We start from the raw sequence: 19766 nt of genomic DNA, 5'->3' as shown, positions 1-19766 counted from the left end.
CCCAACAACCTGCTGCTTCTAATCCCCAGGGCATTTTCCTCCCTCCTCCTCCATTTTTTCTTCCTGTGCCCAGAGGCATGTCTGATCTGGAACTGGAGATCAAAGGGATGTGAAAGACAGCTGCATCTGCATCATCTCAAAGGGTTGAGGTCGTAACCTGGGCCTTCAAGGCCAAATGCAAGCAGCTATTGAACTGAAGGTGTTGGGCATGGCCCAGTAGGAGCTGGGCTGTTTTCACAGCTCTGATGATTCTGTGATGGAACTTGCAGTTAAGTGAAGCGTGCTTCCTCCCCACTGTTTACTCTGGCTTGACTGTAGAATGCTGCCATGACTTCTTGGAGCAAGGCTGTAGGACACACAACACTTCTAGGAGCACACTCAGAAGGGAGACCTTGATTCTAGTTCTCTTCAGTGGGCCAGAGTTAGGCTTGATTCCCTGGTGCTGCCCTTGCCTCTTCCAGGGGCAGTGACTCACATGACATGAACTTTTGTAAGTAGCACCTTTCTGCTGTTGTGATTTGTGGATGGCATCTAATGAAGCCGGTCTTTGCCAGCTCATCTCTGATGACATCCAGATCTTTGCCACCTTGTTGCTGCACATGAATGCAGCTACCTCTTTGGGAATGTGGTCTTTTTGGCACAGCCACCATCAGGACAGAGTTGAAGCTGGTTAAGTTGGCACCTTTTGTTGCTGCCTATGACAACCTGGTGCCCTACATTTATTTTGGATTACAACTCTCATCAGCTTCAGTCAGGGCAGGCACCAGGTTAGCAAAGTCGTGTGGTGCTTTGCCAAGCCAGGGGTTTCTAGTTTCCTGTAGGTCAATTCTGCTTCGGAGACAATTCTTTCCCACGTGTTGGGAATTCCCTTTTTGAGGCTTTTTCTGGTTTGTTTTGCCTTGCAAGAGAGCTGTGTTAAGCTGGCAAAGCTCTCACACTGCCAACAGGGCTGAAGAATTGAGGGTTTCTCAGTTGTTTCTGGACTATGGCTCCCATCCCTGCTAATCATGCTGGCTGGGACTGATGGGAGATGGAGTTCAACAACATCTAGGGAATTCCCACTCCCAGGATAAGGCAATGTGGCAATAAGGCTATTATAAACACCCTTTGGACAAGGGCAAAAAATAAAATCTGAATAATTATCATGGGAAATCTGAATTTTTTAAGAAGTTGCATGAGACATTGTTAGACTATATGGATTACAACATTATCATGATGGGAGATATGAATGGAGTGGTATCTACAAACATGGACAAGTCACAGAGACAGGTAGTTACCAAAGATGGCAGACTACCAAAAACCTTTTTTGAGATGACTGACAATATGGACTTGGTTGACATTTGGAGAATAAAGAATCCCTTGGGTAGAGAGGGAACCTTCTTCTCTGAAGCCAAAATGACATGGACAAGAATTGACCAAATCTGGATAACTAGAGGACTGGCACCTAAGACTCGAAAAGTGGAAATTTGCCCTAAAACTTGCTCCGACCATAATGCTGTGAAAATGGAGATGAAATTAACACCAACCGGTTCCTTCAGATGGAGGATGAATGACACCTTGTTTAGAGATCAAGAGGTTACCAAGAAGGCCCAAAAAACCTTGAGAGACTATTTTGAGATAAATATGAACACCACCATCGAAAAAAGAGTAATCTGGGACGCAAGCAAAGCAGTTATGAGGGGGTTTCTAATTCAACAGAATCCAATAAAGAAGAGAACTCAAAATGAGAAAAAAGACAAAATTTTGGAAAAAATAAAAGGGTGAGAAGAAATTGAGAGCGAAACCAAAGTCACAAGAGATTCTGAGAGAAATAAAGTTATATCAAGTTCAATATATGAAGATGATGAATCAGGAAATAGAATGGAAAATTAAACAGATGAGACAAAGGACATTTGAATCGGCCAATAAATGTGGAAAATTGCTAGCTTGGCAAATGAAAAAAAGACAAAAACTTAACACCATTACCAACTTGGAAGTGGAAGGAAAGAATATTCAGAATCCAGTGGAAATTAGAAAATGCTTCCAGAGGTACTTTAAACAGTTATATACACAAGGGCCACAGAAAGACTTTGATATAGACCAATTTTTAAAAACAAATGGACTACAAAAAAATTCTCAAGAAAGTAAGTTAATGTTGAACTATAAAATAACAGAACAGGAGGTGGAAGGTGCCATCCAGAATATGCAGTTGGGCAAATCTCCAGGGCCGGATGGCTTAACCTCAAAATATTATAGATCCTTGAAGGATTGGATAATTCAACCACTAAAGGAGGTTTGTAATGAAATTTTGGAGGGGAAAAAAGCACCAGAGTCGTGGAAGGAAGCCTATATTATACTTATACCGAAAAATGAGTCTGAAAAGACACAACTTAAGAACTACCGCCCCATATCCCTGCTTAATGTGGATTACAAAATTTTTGCAGATATCTTGGCTAAAAGGTTAAAAAAAGTATTAGTGGAGGAGATACATAAAGACCAAGCTGGCTTTCTCCCGGGTAGACACTTGTCTGACAACACGAGGAATATAATTAACATTTTGGAGAAGTTGCAAGTGAACATTAATACTAAAGCAGTCTTAATTTTTGTAGCCTTTGATAATATTTCTTGGAGTTTCATGAAGAAAAATCTTCAGGGGATGGGGGTTGGTCAAGGGTTTGAAAATGGTATAAGTGCAATTTACTCAGAACAAAAGGCTAAACTAATAGTTAACAATGTGGTGACAGAGGAATTTAAGATAGAGAAAGGGACACGACAAGGCTGCCCAATTTCCCCATTGCTTTTTATTTCGGTCCTGGAGGTTCTGCTAAATATGATCAGTACAAATGTAAACAGTACAAATTGAAAGCTTTTGCAGATGACTTAGTACTGACGTTACAGGAGCCAGAATCTAGTACTAAAAGAGTATTAGAATTGATTCAAGAATTTGGTCATGTGGCAGGATTTAAGTTGAACAAGTTAAACACTAAAGTTCTTGAGAAAAACTTAACACCGATTGAGAAAGAGAGGTTTCAGAAGGAGACAGGTTTAACATTGGTTAAGAAAGTAAAATACCTGGGGGTTAATATGACTGTTAAGAACTTAAACCTATTTAAAGACAATTATGAGAAATGTTGGTCAGAAGTGAAAAAGAATCTAGAGATATGGTCAAACTTGAAGCTTTCCTTGTTAGGTCAAATTGCTGTTATAAAGATGAATGTATTGCCAAGAATCTTATTTTTGTTTCAATCATTGCAAATTTTGGACAAAATGGACTGTTTCAAGAAGTGGCAGAGAGACATTTCTAGATTTGTCTGGCAGGGCAAGAAGCCCAGAATAAAATTTAAAATATTAACTGATGTAAAGGAAAGAGGTGGATTTGCCCTGCCAGACCTTAAACTCTATTATGAATCAGCAGCATTCTGCTGGTTGAAAGAATGGCTGCTTCTTGAGAACACAGACATTTTGGATTTAGAAGGTTTTAATAATGTTTTTGGGTGGCATGCATATTTGTGGTATGACAAGGTTAAAGCACATAAAGCGTTTAAAAACCATATTGTCAGGAAAGCATTGTTTAATGTCTGGATAAGATATAAGGACTTACTTGAAAATAAAACCCCAAGGTGGTTGTCACCGATGGAAGCAAAGGCTCAGAAAAAGCTCAATATGGAGGCCAAATGGCCAAAATATTGGGAAATTTTGGAACAAGAAGGAGACAAATTGAAATTGCAGAGTTTTGAGAAATTAAAAGATAAAGTGCGAGACTGGCTTCACTATTATCAAATAAGGGAGGCTTATAATTTGGACAAAAAAATTGGCTTCCAGGTGGAAAAATCAAAATTGGAAACAGAACTGTTAGATCCCAAAACAAAGATACTTTCAAGAATGTATAACTTGCTGTTGAAATGGAATACTCAGGATGAAACGGTTAAATCTGCTATGATTAAATGGGCACAAGATGTTGGACATAACATTATGTTTGCTGACTGGGAACAGTTGTGGACCACAGGTATGAAATTTACGGCATGTAAGAGAGAATATTATGAAAATGATATACAGGTGGTACATGACACCAGTCAAGCTTGCAAAAATCTATCATTTGCCCGATAATAAATGTTGGAAATGTAAAGAAAATGAAGGTACATTCTTTCACCTTTGGTGGACGTGCCCAAAGATTAAGGCTTTCTGGGAGATGATCTATAATGAAATGAAAAAGGTATTTAAATATACCTTCCTGAAGAAACCAGAGGCCTTCCTCCTGGGCATAGTCGGCCAATTGGTGCCAAAGAAGGATAGAACTTTCTTTATGTATGCTACAACAGCAGCAAGAATACTTATTGCAAAGTATTGGAAGACACAAGATTTACCCACCCTGGAAGAGTGGCAGATGAAGGTGATGGAACTGGCGGAAATGACTGGCAGAATCCGAGACCAGGGAGAAGAGTCGGTGGAAGAAGATTGGAAGAAATTTAAAGACTATTTGCAGAAACATTGTAAAATTAACGAATGTTAAAATGATGTTGGATTGAAATTAAGCGGCCTTAGTAACAAGGTCAATAAGAATATGTAAAAATGGGTTGATAACAGATGAAAATATATAGTTATAATATGTTGAGATATAGAGTTAAGATAAATGAAAGAGGGTAAGGATTTGCTGAATTTACCATGTGAACGGGAATACAAAAAAGGGAGGTGTGAGGAGGTCGGGGAAATAAACGAAATTTAAGATATGAAAAGATTGATTTGTTTTTAATTTTTTCTATATATTTTTTTCTATGTATTTTTGTATTTTTTGTATTTTTCTCCTTTCCCCCCCCTCTTGTTTTCTTTTTATTCTGTAATTTTCTTCTTTTTGTAAAACTTCAATAAATATCTTTAAAATTTTTTTTAAAAATCTGAATAATTATCCAGGTGGGCAATAAGATCACTTAAAACTATTCTACCTTTCTTAGGCACATTGCTCAATCCTTCCAAGTCCTCTGTGTGAATCTCATTGTCAATCTCTCCTCCTTTCTTTTGAGGCAGTTCTTTCTCTGCTATCCCCTCTGGATTTGGAATTGGAGAGCTGGGAAAGGGCTCAAAAAGCCATCATTTCAAAGTATCCCCACTAGCATCTTGGACATCGGTCCACACAGTTGCCAATGCCTGCCTTCTATGTCACTCCCTGGTGCTTCTCTTTCTCCTGATCTTCCGGTGTCCCCCCCCCCCCAAATAAATTTTATTGGTTTTCCACAAATTTTTAAACACACCAACAAATAAACAAACAAACAAACATAAATCCTAACCTTATTAAGACTAATCTTATTAACATTGTTAAGCGACTTCCTCATGTCCCCTTGGTTGAATTTCAGTGTATATCATTTTAACGCTTTTCCAAAACCTATATTCTCATAAAGTTAACTTAATCACTTAACATCTTTCTCCTGATCTTCAGGTGTTGTGCTGCTGTCGGATGCATTCCCAGAGCGAGTCCTTCCCTACCTGCTGGCCCAATATGGGAGCGCTCATCCAGGCACACAGGAAGCACAGACGGTAGAGACCAGGATGAAAGTGGGGGAGGCCCTGATGCGCATCACACGGGCACTAGGTGAGTTTGCAGCTCCCACTGGGAATTTTGTGCCAGAGCTGCTCCAGCAGCGTGTGGAGCACCAGAACATGTGGCTCTCTGAGGAGGCCTATGCTGGCTTTATAATCACGCTTGTCCAGGAAGTTGAGTAATGCTCATTTACTGATATAAAACCCACAACTGGTTGTACTAAGTGCAGAGTGCCAAACAGCATTGATGTTCCTTGGCAGCTTGGTACCCAGCCTTCACAATCTACAGATGCCTCTAGCTTTGCTGTTCAGTGTGTGGGCAGAACATTCCACCTGGACAGAGCCGTGCTAGAAGAGATCCCTGCTCCTTCTTCCACAACAGCATCTTTGCCTTCAGGTGCCTAAGCACCAAACTGACAGCAGGGGAAGCTACTGTTGGGACCCACCCAGGTCACCCTCCCCTGGCTTTGGAGTCACGTCCTCTGGCACAGATTGGAGTAACACAGCATGCCCTGCCCTTACAAAGGAAAATTAGGCATGTCTAAGGGAATGAGTCACCTCCTTTTTCTAGGCCTCAAGTTGTATTAGAATCTGTGCATGCTATTTAACGGCACTATTAATTTTCTCCTTGCTTCATTTCCCCATAAATGGAAGTTCAGGAATTGCCCACCAGTTTCCTGCATGTTACAAGGCACCATTATAAAACTTGGCTGCATTGCCTGCTGTTTCCCTAAGACTGGAGCCCTGTGACTTGTCTGGGCATGACAGTGGCTGAGTTCTCTGGAACTTAGGCCTTTCTTTAAAGGTTTTTGTTTGTTAAAGTGATTGCTTCTTGGTGGCATCCAAGCTCCTCTACACAACTGGGGTCCAGGGGGACAGGTGCCAGCTTAGCAGGGTGCACGAGCCAGTCTTGATGGTGCCACCACAGCCATCTCGAGTCTTTTGTCCGCTGCTGTTGCCAGCAAACAGATTGCTCCCTGCACTCTGTGCTGCAAATCCTGCTTGGCCAATTTAGCCTTATTGTGCTTTATATATGTTGAGCCTAACTCATTAAATTACCATCTGGCCCAGATGTTTCTCCATCTGTGCATCCCACCTGTTTGTCTGAAGCAGAAAATGGCTAAAAGACTGGCTTTTAAATCTTTTAGTTTGATAAAAGAGAGGGGGGATTACAGGGTTTCCTCCTTGGTTTGGCTTCTGTGGCAGCTAAATAAATATTTTCTCAAACAGATGTTCAGTGTGTGAGGACCTCTTCTGGTTTTCACGCTTTTTGCGTTGAGGGAACTGGCCTATTTGACATCAGCTTGTCTGCTTGAGAAGCCCTGCATGATGTAAAGGATCCTGGGACATGTGCACACTCAGGCACCAGGGCCATGCTGTTGACCATTATGTACTGAACAGGTGACCTAGAACACTCCTGACACTTCCATCTGATCATGCATTGCAAGAAAGGGGTGGTTGTGGTGGTGAGGAAGCCTCTCTGCCATTAATACTGATCTTCTGATAAGCTTCCAAAGTACAACATGCACCCCCAGATTGAAAACTCCTGTTTGTGGGCTAAGCTGCATCTACCTTGACTGCCCTTTCACTCAGACCAAATCGGAATATTGTGTGCTTCTTCTGAGTGACTGGTTGCCCACTCCAAGCATAAATCATATTCTAAGAGACTTTAGCATTTCTGGGCAAAGAATGGGGCCTCTGAAGAGACAAGGCTCCAGGCTGTGAAATTTGGCAATTTACCACCTGGTTATAGGCCTTGTTCCAACATAACTGTTGGCATTCAGCACAATGAATTGTGCCCAGCATTCCTTGGAGCAGACCCCTTGAAAGGAATGAGCATGGCTAAGTTAGGCCCATTAATCTTATCTAGTCCAAGGATAACTTAGTTGGATACAGCCCAATGGCTCTTTGAAGTAACTCCTTGAAGTTCACACATGTGCAAAAGCAATGCCAGAGTTTGTTTTCCTCAGCAGGTCTGTGATTTTATGAGCAGGTACATCGATGCCTGGCAAACAAGCAACCCTGTCCCACAGGCATACGTAGCATTGGATTCTTGCAAAACTGCCTTCAAACAGAGCCCAGCTGGTACCAGCTCAGATCTCCTGAATGAATCTACCCACCTGTTTGCCCCCTTCCTCTCTCTGGTTTTGCTGCTCTTCAGGGATGAGGAGAGGAGCTTCTCTATGGCAACACAACCACCTTTACTACTGGGCTTCTGGTTAGGTCCTCCAGAAACATATACTACCTCCAATTGTGAAGGTAGAGCATGTGGCCCCTTTTGGTGCTATGTTGCCCTTTTGGCAGTGATTGGCGCACCCTCTACTCCCCGCTCCCCACTGCTGTGCCTGGTCTGTGGAGCTACTTTTTCTTCTTGCAGGTAGAAAGAAGGTGCACTCAGACACCTCATCTGCTGGAAAATTCTCTTGGCTCACTGATGAGTTGCTGCTGGCAAAGGGCCCTTTCTTTAAAGATAATAGCATAATTGCTCCCCTGTGTGTCAGGGCTTTACCCTCCTCTCTTTTCTTTTCTTTTCTTTTCTTTTCTTTTCTTTTCTTTTCTTTTCTTTTCTTTTCTTTCTTTTCCTTTTCAAGGTGCTGCTCCCTCCTGCTTTCCCTGCCCCCAGCAAGAGTGCTTTTTTGGGGAAGGGGGGTGGTCCCTGTCCTTCCTAGTCAGCTAAACATCAGGAAGGCTTTTCCAGTCACAATTTTCTTATCTTTCTGCCCTATTCCCATTGCTTTTTATTGTTAATCTTCTAGAAGTTTTTTAGTTTTTTTTAATGAATGGAAGCACTTTGGCCACTTAGGTGCTCAGTGATTGACTTAAAATTATTTTGAGGCCCCAGGCCCATGATACAAATCTGCATGTGCTAATGCAAACTGAGGCTAAGTTTCAGAGGGGGAGTAAAGGCAAAGGTACCCCTGCCCGTACGGGCCAGTCTTGACAGACTCTAGGGTTGTGCGCCCATCTCACTCAAGAGGCCGGGGGCCAGCGCTGTCCGGAGACACTTCCGGGTCACGTGGCCAGCGTGACGAAGCTGCTCTGGCGAGCCAGAGCCGCACACGGAAACGCCGTTTACCTTCCCGCTAGTAAGGGGTCCCTATTTATCTACTTGCACCCGGGGGTGCTTTCAAACTGCTAGGTTGGCAGGCGCTGGGATCGAGCAACGGGAGCGCACCCCGCCGCGGGGATTCGAACCACCGACCTTTTGATCGGCAAGCCCTAGGCAACTGAGGCTTTTACCCACAGCGCCACCCGCATCCCTTCAGAGGGGGAGTAATTTAAAAAAAAAATAAACAAAGGGGAGAAGGTACAGGAGATATCCACCCCAGGGCAAAAGACTTGGAGCTCAAGCCCCCTGACCCCCGACAACAGCCCTGGGCTTTGACACACAAACACACACACACACCAACACCCCTGGGGACTGCAGCTATGAGGCTGTGTGTGTTGTGGCTTCTCCCACTGCTTGGTCATACATTATGGGTGTGGGGCTGCTGATCTGAATGAGGGTCCCTTGAGGCTGCTGAGGTGTCATACTTCACTCCCGGCCTCTGCCACTCCTACCCACCCTGGTTCTTGCACCGCTGTCAGCACAGCCCCCTATTTGGCATGCACCAACTAGTCTGTCTATTTATAGACCAAATTAAACCAAAGTGTTTTGTACGTCTTCACATTTTTCAACACTACAGCACTATTTAAGACTGTGCTCTCTATTCTTAAAAATCACTGGATTTCCTTCCCCACCCCCTGCTGCTAATCTTTTCTGAAATTTGCTTTGCTTTGGGGTTGTCTCTGCTCCAAACGGCTGCAGGGAGTGCTGGCTGTGGCAAAAACCCTTCTGCACCTCTGGATATTGGTATCACTGGTGTGGAGGAAAACTTTTCCAAAGTAATGTTGGTTATTCTGCCTTTGTGGCAGTGTAATAGCGAGAGTTGCACAACTGTGACTTACTGCTGTGACTTACTGCTGGAAGCAACTGTGGAACTGTGACTTACTGCTGGAAGCAAAAGGAGCCTAATTTTGACCCATCTGCTCCATCATGGCACAGATGCATTTATTGCTGAGGAGAAGGACTCCAGTGATACTCTGGGAAGGAGGAGGATGGGAGGTGGGGTGCCTAGGCAAACCCTGCCCTGCAGGTCTTGACTGCAGCAAATACCCTAAGCTCTGGGATGCCTTTTGCAAAGGGACAACTCCTGCACAAGCAGACCGCCTGCATCCCAGGAGGGAGCGGCTGGTTTGCAACAGTTCTGCTGCTTTCATGTCAGCCCTCATTAGAAAGCAGATTTTCTTCTTCAGGCAGCAGAAAGCTGAAGACAAGTTGAGATCTGTCAGCTGGCTGGAACGGTTAAGGAAGGAAAGGGAATCTGTGCAACCTGACCCCCGTTGTGTGTAACTTCAGGAGTTGGGGGGGGAGCAGCTAGAACTGTGGCTTATATGTGCCTGTGTAGTCTCATTTTTCTTCTCTTGGGGTGGGGAGGAAAGAGGTGCTTCTCCTCTCCCCCTTCCAGGCATTGCTGAAGGATTTGCATTATCAATTGAGTTTAAACACATTAAACCTTCCCCCAGGATGTCAGCTGAGACACTTCCTCTTCTTATTCAGGGATCATTCACTGCATGGGGGAGGGGGCTGGGAGGGAACCTGCTTTGTTCATTCAGCTCCTGATCCAGGAAAAGTGCTGCTTTCGTAGGCAAGAGTCATAATAATTAGAACTCCTCCTCCTCCTCAGCTGTCTAGGGGCGCCTGGGAGGGAGATGCTTCTGACACCCTGGGTGGGCTGGTGCACTGCAGGCCTTGCATCCCACCAAGGGGGGTGTTAACAGTTACGAGGGATGCAAGCTAATTTCCTTCAGCAGAGTAGACAGCTCCCCATCTCACCCCAAGTACTACCACTATAGACTTTACAGCTTGAAAATATGTGTGCAAAGGCAGCTGGTACCTGAGACCAAAGCCGGGCTTGTTCTGGTCACAGAGCCAAAATAGATTTTTGTGGAATAAAGATATCTACAAGATTCTGCTTACTGTGCACAAGTTGTTCAAGATACAGAATTTGAGGTTGGTTCTTAGCTTAAGAGTTGAGAAAACAGAGCAAAGGTTGTAACTGTGCAGCAGCAAAGGTACCCTCAGCTGGCATCCCTCCCCCACTCCTCCTCCATGGCTGAAGCCCCTTCAGGGCAGATGCATATGTGTGTGCCTTTTGTCCCATTGACATGCAGGTGAGACAAAGACCAGTGGGGGTGGGATTTGTATGCTTTGGAATTCAGGGGGAACCAGAGAGGCGGCTAATGAAAATTAAGGGATTACCCTTTCATCCTGTGCCTGTCTGACAGTGTGGCAGGAAGCGCCAGGGTGTATCCAGTGCAGAAGTGCTTATGGCCTGTCATGTAACTCTTGTTCTTGTCTGAGTGCTTGAATAAACCCACATTCAGTCCTGCCTCATCGTGCTCCCCCCACCCACCCTGCAGCAAGTTTGCACACCCCACTGGTTCTACTTAGTCACAGCGGCAGCGGGTGGGGGAGCAGTTGCCACAGAGCAAATGTCTTCTGGCTCTTCCTTTTAGACTTGTTGCCCTTTGCTGTTCTGTGTCATGGGTTAAGGAGCACAATCGGATTGCTCACTCTAGTTTTCACACGCTTTGCTGTTACTAATGCACTTGGTCTGCTGTGGCCTCTGAATGGGCAAACAGAAATCCCAGTTGTGTATATTTGCTTCCTCTCCATTCTCTGATGAATAATTTTGTGAAACTTGAAAGAAAGCTGGCGTACTCTTAGACTGGCATTAAATTGGTGTTGTTAGTAAAAGGCATGATGTTACCTTCTGCCTGACCCCCTTGGGACTGACATGACAGCCACATTCTATTCTGTTGCATGCGTCTAGAATCATAGAATTGTAGAATTGGAAGGGATCCACCTCAAGGGTCATCTAGTCCAACCACCTGCAATGCAGGAATCTCAGCTGCCTGACAGATGACCACCCAACGTGTTTTAGAACCTCCAGTGAAGGAAAGTCCACCTCCTTCTGAGGTAATTCATTCTACTGTTGAATAGCTCTTGCTGTCCTTTCTTGTAATTTGAATCCATTGGTTCAGGTCCCATCCTCTGGAGCAGCAGAAAACTAGTTTGCTCCATCCTCCATGTGACACCCCTTCAGATATTTAAAAACGGCTTCTCTTTTCTAGGCTAAACATACCCAGCTCCCTCAAGTGTTCCTCATAAGGCTTGGTTTCCAGTCCTTTTATCATCTTGGTTGTTCTCCTTTGCAAACATTCAAGCCTGCCAATATCCTTCTTAAACTGTGATACCTTTTTCACATTGTTGACTTACATTAAGCTTGTGGTCTATGAAGACCCCTGGATTCTTTTTACATGGGTTGGTTCTTCATGGTTCTGAGTTTGGGCATCTTAACAGCAACCATTTTGAGGCACAGGAATACGGCTACTTGCACACCCACAGCCCTACTCACTACTCACTACAAAATCCCAGGGACTTTTGCAGCATTGTGGTCCAGAACTGACTGCAAAGATTAAGAGGGCTGGACCAGAGCCTTTCAGCCCCTGTAACCAGAGTCACTTTGGAAGTGTCCTTCCTCCCATTTTATAGATGGGGAAGTAAGGGCAAGCAGTAGTGAGAGCAGAATTGAAAACATCCTTCCGGGTCGAAGTTCACATCACTTCTTCCCTGAAAAGAATGAGCTTTTTGCACCAGCAGCTGTTCATGTATCTGCTAGTAGTGCTGCTTGTTGGGTCAGGGTGAGCAGCACTGCAAAGTCCCAGACACTTACTCTTTCTCTCTCTCTCAGTAAGAGAAAAATCTGCTCCCAAGTCAGCAAGAATTGACTTCAGGATTCCTCTTCTGGGCAGAGAAGAGGAATTTGGGGCAATAAGAAGCATCACCTTTCCTAACAGGTGGCTGCCTGACCAGCCATCCTGGGAACCTGCTCAAAATGTGGAACAAAAATCACTAGATTATTAGCTAGGACTGGCTGGGGATCCTCCTGCACAGAAGCCACAAGAGGCTGGGCTGCCCACAGATCAGAGGTCAGAGGTGAGTCCAGGAAAACTGGCGTCACATTGTAGATGCCCATGGGCACACATGCTGACAGCTGCCACTCTGAGCCACAGGCCAGTGGATGGTTGCATAAGAAGGGGGGGTGTGTGCAGATGGGCCAGGCGCCTGGTCAGCTGTGAACACTCACCAAAGCGTGTGATCTTGACTGGTCGATAGCAGAGCACCACTGGCCAAGGTGACTTCTAGATTGGAGCTGTAGCTCATTGCCATGTGATAGATAAGTTTTCAATTTAAACCACCACAGCTTTATTGTCCAGGCTGTGTGACGCTGCCACCTCCAGCAGAGCTATCCTCTGCCAACCACCTGCACTGTCTGGTGGTTTACACGTGAGTCGGAAAATCATTGCTGATGGAAGGGAGGTGGCAACACACCAAAAGCCTGGGATCTCCATTTGTCCTTGGCTCCTTATCTCTGCCCATCTCGTTGTGTCCTCCATGGAGCAGGCCGCTTTTCCCCAAGAGAGATCAACAGTGCTGGCCCCCACCCAGCCAAAGCTCTTGCTTAACAAGAGTTTTATGTATTTTTCATGGGTGATAAGTTTAATACATTCTCTATCTCTTTGTCTACTTCTTCTCCATAGTACAGAGCTCTGTTCTGCAAAAGGTGAGTGACTTAAATAATCGGAACCTTTCTCTCCCCCGCCCCCACTCTTACAGGAGACATGGCCTTCTCATACCGAGACAACCTGATCCACGCCTTTCTGCGAGGAGCAAGAGATCTGGATGGCACTCTTAGGGCAAGCAGCCTGTCCAATCTGGGAGAGCTGTGCCAGATACTTCATTTTCAGCTGGGCTCTGTGGTCCATGAGGTATTGGCCACATCACCTCCTCTCTAAAGTTTTTGTTGCTACTGGAACATGACAGGCTACTGGGGTGGCATGCTTGGAAGGGGAGGCTTATATAACTTCCTCCCAAATGGAAACCTGTGGCCTGATTAGTGCTGGTATATACCCCCTATGCTATGAATTCCTTTGGCCTCTTTGACTTCTGAGAGCCCCTTCGACATACTCCCTCTGCCTAGTGCACTCCAGGTAGATGTTTTAGACTCCCATTAGCCCCAGGCAGCACAGTCATGTGATACTGGGACAGATGAGTGTTGCAGTTCAAAGCATCTGGAGGGCACTGTGTTGGGGAAGGCCGCTGTAGGGCATTCTCACAGACTTCTTTTTTTCAGACAGCGTAACACTTTCCAGTGCCTTTCGCCTTCTGCCCACTAATACACTCTCCACTGTCCTGTGCTGTTTGATAATTGGGTATCTTCCATTAAACACGGGCAGTTTGACTGGTGTCTTTCAAGGTTAAGTCCATCAGAGCCACAACTGGGCGCTCCAGGGACAGAACACTCACAACCGTGCATTTCTGTGTCAAGCTGCGGAACACCTGCCTCATACCGAGTCAGGCTATTGGCCCATCTAGCTCAACATTGTCTGTTCTGACTGGCATCACCTCTGCAGGGTTTTAGACAGGAGACGTCCCCAGCCCTACTAAGAGACGCCAGGAACTGAACCAGGGACCTTCTGCCTGCAAAGCCAATGCTCTATCAATGAGTCACAACCCTACCTCAGTCTCCCCAACCTCTCCTGGGTTTTTGTATCTGTATTTTCTCCTCCTCCGTAGCTCAGTGGTAGAGCATCTGCTTTGCCTGCAGAAGGGCTCCAAATTCAACCCCTGGGGTCTAGCCAGGGCTGGGAATGTCCCTGTCTGAAACCTAGAGAGCCTCTGCTATTCACTGCAGATAGGACTGAGCCAGATGGACCCAATGATCTGACTTGGTAAAAGGCAGCTTCCTTTGCAGAGATGAGAGCCACAGGCCAAGCACAATGCTAAGTATCTAGTACAGGGGTCAGCAACCTTTTTCAGCTGTGGGCCGGTCCACCGTCCCTCAGACCATGTGGTAGGCTGGACTATATTTGGGGGAGGGGGGGATGAACAAATTCCTATGCCCCACAAATAATCCAGAGATGCATTTTAAATAAAAATACACATTATTCTCATGTAAAAACACGCTGATTCCCAGACTGTCCACAGGCCGGATTGAGAAGGCGATTGGGCTGCATCTGGCCCACGGACCTTAGGTTGCCTACCCCTGACCTAGTAAGTAAGGCTTACTGGAAGCTAGGGTGTGCCTTTTGCTGCCTGGAAGGTTGCTGAATGGACTCTTAACAGCCAAGAAGTCTGTGTTTTCCATTTGCCCTCTGCCACTTCTCCAACAACTAGCTGGAGCAGGGCTGTGAATGCTCTTGCGTCCAATGATGCACTTCGGTGCTATGGAGATGGGTGCCATGGAAATAGTGCCCACCAGGCAGGTACACCTTGGTATTCACAGGCAGGAGGGATCAGTTCTCTGGATTCTGCACAGTAATGCTTTTGGGGGCCACCTCCAAGGATAATAAGTTCAGAGGCATGTTGTGTGCCATTTCAGGGTCACTTGACCCTGGCCCTCCTGCTGGGTTGAGAAACCTGATGGAAGCTCTGTCCAGGGTTAACTAATCTGCAGAGACACACACTACATATTGCAGCCTTTTGTTTGGTGTTTAGTTAAACCAGAATGACATCCTAATTTTGCTACCACAGGTGAGAAACTGCAAGCCACCCATACGTATATGTGAAAAGGGCTACGGGGTGGAAAAGAAGTCCATAATTGGACCACTGTGTTCACACTATACCTTTGAAGCACATTCAGATCACCTTCTTTCCCTCAAAGAATTCTGGGCACTATTATTGACCCCTCACAGTATTACAAATCCCAGCAACCCTTAACAAACCAGTCCCCAAGTTTATTTGAGGTGTGTGGGTCTGTGTGCTTTTAATGTGCCTTAAAGACAATAGTGCGTACACAACCTTTGTCCTCAATAGCTGTGAGTAAAATAGGCTGGTTTTTTATACATTAAAAAAAAACACATTATGGAGTATCTAGGTAAAATGACCATAAGCTTCATTCCCACAAAGGTTTGAAAGAATCCTGCTGGGTGCATTGGAAGCAGCCTTATGTAGCAGGTCAGACCCTTTGTCTGTCTAGCTCAGCAGTGTCTGCTCTGAACAGCAGCAGGCTCTCCCAGGGTATTGAGCAAAAAGAGAAAGCTTGCTCATCACCTGCTACATATGTGAGATTATTTTAATTGGAGAGGTGTCACCTGGCAGGATTGAACAAGGCGCCTTTTGCATGCAAAGCAGCTGCTTCCCCTCCTCCTTCCTGCAGTGCTGAAGCTGGAATAGCAGGAGGTGTGAATGCCCTCTTGGTGTCAGGAGCTGTGCATGACAGCTCTGCTGCTGCCTATTGCTATAGCTCCCATGCATCTACGGCAGCACACTGGGAGGAGGTGGGTGGCTTGGTGCAGATTTCAAGCCGCACTTTTCCATGTGTGAGGAGGGAGAGAGAGAAGGATGCTTCTGGCTCTGCAGCGGGCCAGGTGCCAGCTGATTCAGCAGGAGCTGCTGCAGAGGAGGAGGGGAAAATGCTGCCCTTGAGCTGAAGGAAGGAGGCTACAGTGGGGAACTCTGTGCAGGGCAGAGGCTTCTCTGCCAGTTTCAGAACCAGCAGCAGGGACCTCCTTGGAGGCCAGGAAACAGGAGTTCTGCCCACTCACCACAAGCTGGGTGGCAGTTTCCATGCCACGAATGTGAATAAGCTCCAAGGACGGAGCAGCTGCCTTTGCTCAGGAGTTTGCAATACTGACCCTTCCCACCAAGATGGGGAAGAAAACTTCTTCCTCTCTCACTTAAGTTTCCTTATGCAGCATTCCACAAGGGGTTTTAGAGCAAAGGCTGTCGCTCAATGGCAGAGCATCTGCTTTGCATGCAGAAGGTCCCAGGTTCAGTCTTTAGGTGGGGCTGGAAAGATCATTTTCGCAACCTCCTATTCTCTTGACTGTTCTGGTGTGGTGGGCTTTGATTTTGCGCTCAGGTTTGCTGTGCAGGCACTCCTGAGTCCCCAGCCCACAGACCATCATAGGTGGGCAAAGTAGTCTGCCTGACCTAATAGGGCCTATGACTTTATCTGTCTGACAGGTGACCTCATGTCTGACAGCAATAGCGAAGACCGATGGTCAGGTTGAAGTGCGAAGAGCAGCCGTTCATGTGGTGGTGCTTCTGCTGCGTGGCCTCAGCACGAGAGCGGTGGAGGTGAGCTGCTTCCCTTCTTGATTCTGCCCAAAAGAGAGATGCCCTGTAGCCCAGGCTCCTCTGCTTTTATGGTTGAGACTGGAGGTAAAAGTTTTTCCCCACTCCCCCTAGGGCCAGAGCTGTGCTTTGCCCTGCAAGTGCCCTGTGTGAAGAGAAGTGGAGTGGGGGCAACACCAAAGAAAATGGACAAAAAGTAAAAGGAGAGGTGCACCTTGAGCTGGTGCCCAGAAGCCACCATTTATGTTGTGAAAATTGCCCATCATGTCTCAACTGTAGGTCTTCTCTCCTCTATAGCCTAGCAACAGAACCTCTTTCAGTACTGAAAGTGAAAGCCTATACGCAAGAGCAAACAGTCTTTTACTCAGAATAAGACCCATTAAGGTCTGAACACATTAAGCCACTTTCACAAAATAAAGGACTAGCTTTCTGGCAGCAGACTGAAGGCTGCCTCTTCCCTTTTCCTGTGTGGGCAGCATCCTTGCAGCAAGGCTCAGACGGCCACAGCTGGTTCTATCCCAGAAGTTGGCTCTGAGCAGTGGGAATTTCATTTGCAACTATTTGCAACTACCATTGACTCACTGGAAAAAAGATTACAAGAATCATGTTCATCTGATTGTTGCTGCAGGCAGTCAATGAAAGGTGTGGCCTTCTAGAACTGCCCTGGTGCCCTTCCAAGGTGAATTGCCTCCCAAGTTGAGGCAAAGGGCAGTAGAAGCACCATCCACGCCCAGGAAATTCTGTTCCTGCTAGGATTTCTCTCCAGCCATATTCTCAGCTTGTTGCTGCTGTTGCACTCTTGTCCTTGATTATTACAGAGGATGAAAGTGACCTTGAATGAACAGCACAATGGGAGGTGGAAGCACTTCCTAAAGTTTTGAAAGCATAGGAAACATTATCCCCCTTGCAGTTTTTAAAGGGAAAAGACATTTGGAAATATTTGGATTTTTATTTTTTAGTATTTAGTATTTACTAGACTGCCAGTACCAAACCCAATTTATATCACTGGAGCTCAAATACAATATACATGCAGTTTCCCTGACATTGTCAAACAGGTATAAAACATTTGCAGAGTAGCAGCAGAGAAATGAAAATCTTCAGGTCTTCATTGAGCAGGAGTATTTTGGGGGAGGGTTTTTGGATTTTAATCCCTTTCCCCATTATTCCACAACATAAATTGTTCATTTTTTATTCCAAGTTTCTCTCTGCCCCCAACCCAATAATGGTGTCACAGGCCACTTCCTTTTAAGAATAGGAGATGAATGTTACTCCATTAGAGCCTCTGCATGGTTAATAATAAAATTCAAAAACAATCAGCAAACTTCCCAAAGCTGATAAGCAAGTTGCCAAACTGCTGAGGGTTTTGGGATGTATTCCTTGTATTGAGGCTGTGTATTGTGAATGAGGCCTGCTGGGACTTGCGGCTTCTACAGGCTGCCCACCTGAGTTTCAAAGTGCAGCAGCATCAGGTGGAGCTGCCTTGGCATGGTTGGCCAGGTGCAGGCCAGGAGCCCTGGGCAAGCTGCCACCAGCGGATCTCTTTTGGCAGGACACTGGGGAGTGCCCCATCCAGGAAGCCCAGGGACTGTGTCTTCTTCCTCCTGCTCCTTTCTACCTTCGCTCCTGGCCAAGCCCTGTGGGGATGGATTAGCCATGCTGGGCTCTAAGAGAAGCTCCTTGACTCTCTGCCTCTCCTGCACAGCAGTGCTGTTTCTTTGGCAAGGCTGCTTCTCTTTCTACCTTTGGACAGGCAGAAGCCTCAGTGCCAGGTACCTAAAATGAAAAGGGCATTTATCCACAAGTCACTCTCCAACTGCCTTTCAAGGGGAGGGGAAATCCAGCCCTCTGCGAATGCACACACCTTTGCAGGCCAGGCCCACAATTTGGTTGCTCTTGTGGCTCTCTCATCAAATGCCCCTGTACAAGCTCATGCTGAAATTGGGAACTTTTCAGGCTGAGCAAAACTCTTTGCCTTGTGACCCCATTGCATCCTCATGCCAGTGGACTCTTTTCCTTCCTGTTGGGCTCCGGAGAGCTCTGCACCTCAGGAGCAAATGAGGACAGGAGCCCTCATTCCAAATTTGAACCGAACCAGCACAAGAGTTGCCTTCTCACCTCCAGCACGATCATGGCTGCAATTTTGCAAGTTTTGACCCGGTGCAGATTCCCATCTGCAGCTTTCTGGCTTTTTTTCGTTTTCTTTTTTTGCTGTTTCACTTTCCCAACATTGAAAGTTCTGGGAAATCACCATTATCTTTTCTCAATGTGTCATGCAGCAAGGCAACTCTGTTTAGATCATTCCAAGCTCCATTACCTGCCACCAGGTAGCTCTGTACAGTCAGCAGTGTGTTTTCACTACACAAGGGTCAGCAGTGTGTTTTCACTACACAAATTAATCTCAGGTGCTCAGGGTCTGTAATGAAGCCTGGGCAAAGCAGAAGAGTGTGTAGAGCACACCTCTGGAGGCAGAGTGGTAGCACCTTAGGTTCAGAATCCAAAAGATGATAGATGGGTGTATACTAATTCCTCGCTCTTACCTGTTATAAACATTTTATCACACCTTGACTAGAATGTGACAGGTCTACAAGGGGCCAGCTAACATTGCTCTGGGGGCCAGATCAGGCTTACGGAATTTTCTAGCACAGATCTAGACAAAAGTATTTTCTGACAGGCAGCTGCAAAGGGAGCCCTTTAACCTCAGTTGGTTGGACAGCTGAATGGCTTCTGGGGCATGAAAGGTTCTTTTGGACATTGCACATAACTCTGCCTCTCCAATGGGTGTTTCTTTTCCTGGTGTAGAATAAGCATTCTAACAGCTCACTATCATGACCTCAGTTGTTCCTAGGAATAAGAGGGGATCTCCCAGACTGATTCAATGCTTTCCTGCTGGAGGTGTTTTCCTATGGTGTTGCAGAAAAGGAAGTGGTGTCACACCTTCAACAGGGGCAAAGGCTACCGATCCTATATTGGGGAAGTGCCTGAGCTCAGTGGTAGGACATCAGCTTTGCATGCAGAAGGTCCCAGGTTCAATCCTGGGCATTTCTGCATAGGGCTGGAAGGAAACCCGGTC

At 45.9% G+C, this 19766-nt stretch overlaps 1 protein-coding gene across 6 annotated transcripts in view; it reads left to right on the top strand.

The window, feature by feature from the left end:
• Positions 1-19766, top strand: part of TANGO6 (transport and golgi organization 6 homolog) — a 48514-nt gene that overhangs the window by 27539 nt on the left and 1209 nt on the right. For 2 of the 6 annotated variants that reach the window (XM_053399876.1, XM_053399874.1), the window contains 3 exons: positions 5411-5563; positions 13235-13386; positions 16586-16699. In XM_053399876.1, the coding sequence (XP_053255851.1) occupies positions 5411-5563; positions 13235-13386; positions 16586-16699 (419 nt within the window). Of the gene's footprint in view, positions 1-318; positions 491-5410; positions 5564-13234; positions 13387-16585; positions 16700-19766 lie in introns of those variants that run through there. The other 4 variants (XM_053399875.1, XM_053399877.1, XM_053399878.1 and 1 more) reach the window with 4 other exon arrangements.

Source organism: Podarcis raffonei, chromosome 8, assembly GCF_027172205.1.
Source record: "Podarcis raffonei isolate rPodRaf1 chromosome 8, rPodRaf1.pri, whole genome shotgun sequence".
NCBI classification, from domain to species: domain Eukaryota; kingdom Metazoa; phylum Chordata; class Lepidosauria; order Squamata; family Lacertidae; genus Podarcis; species Podarcis raffonei.
This window is presented reverse-complemented; position numbering and strand designations above follow the sequence as displayed.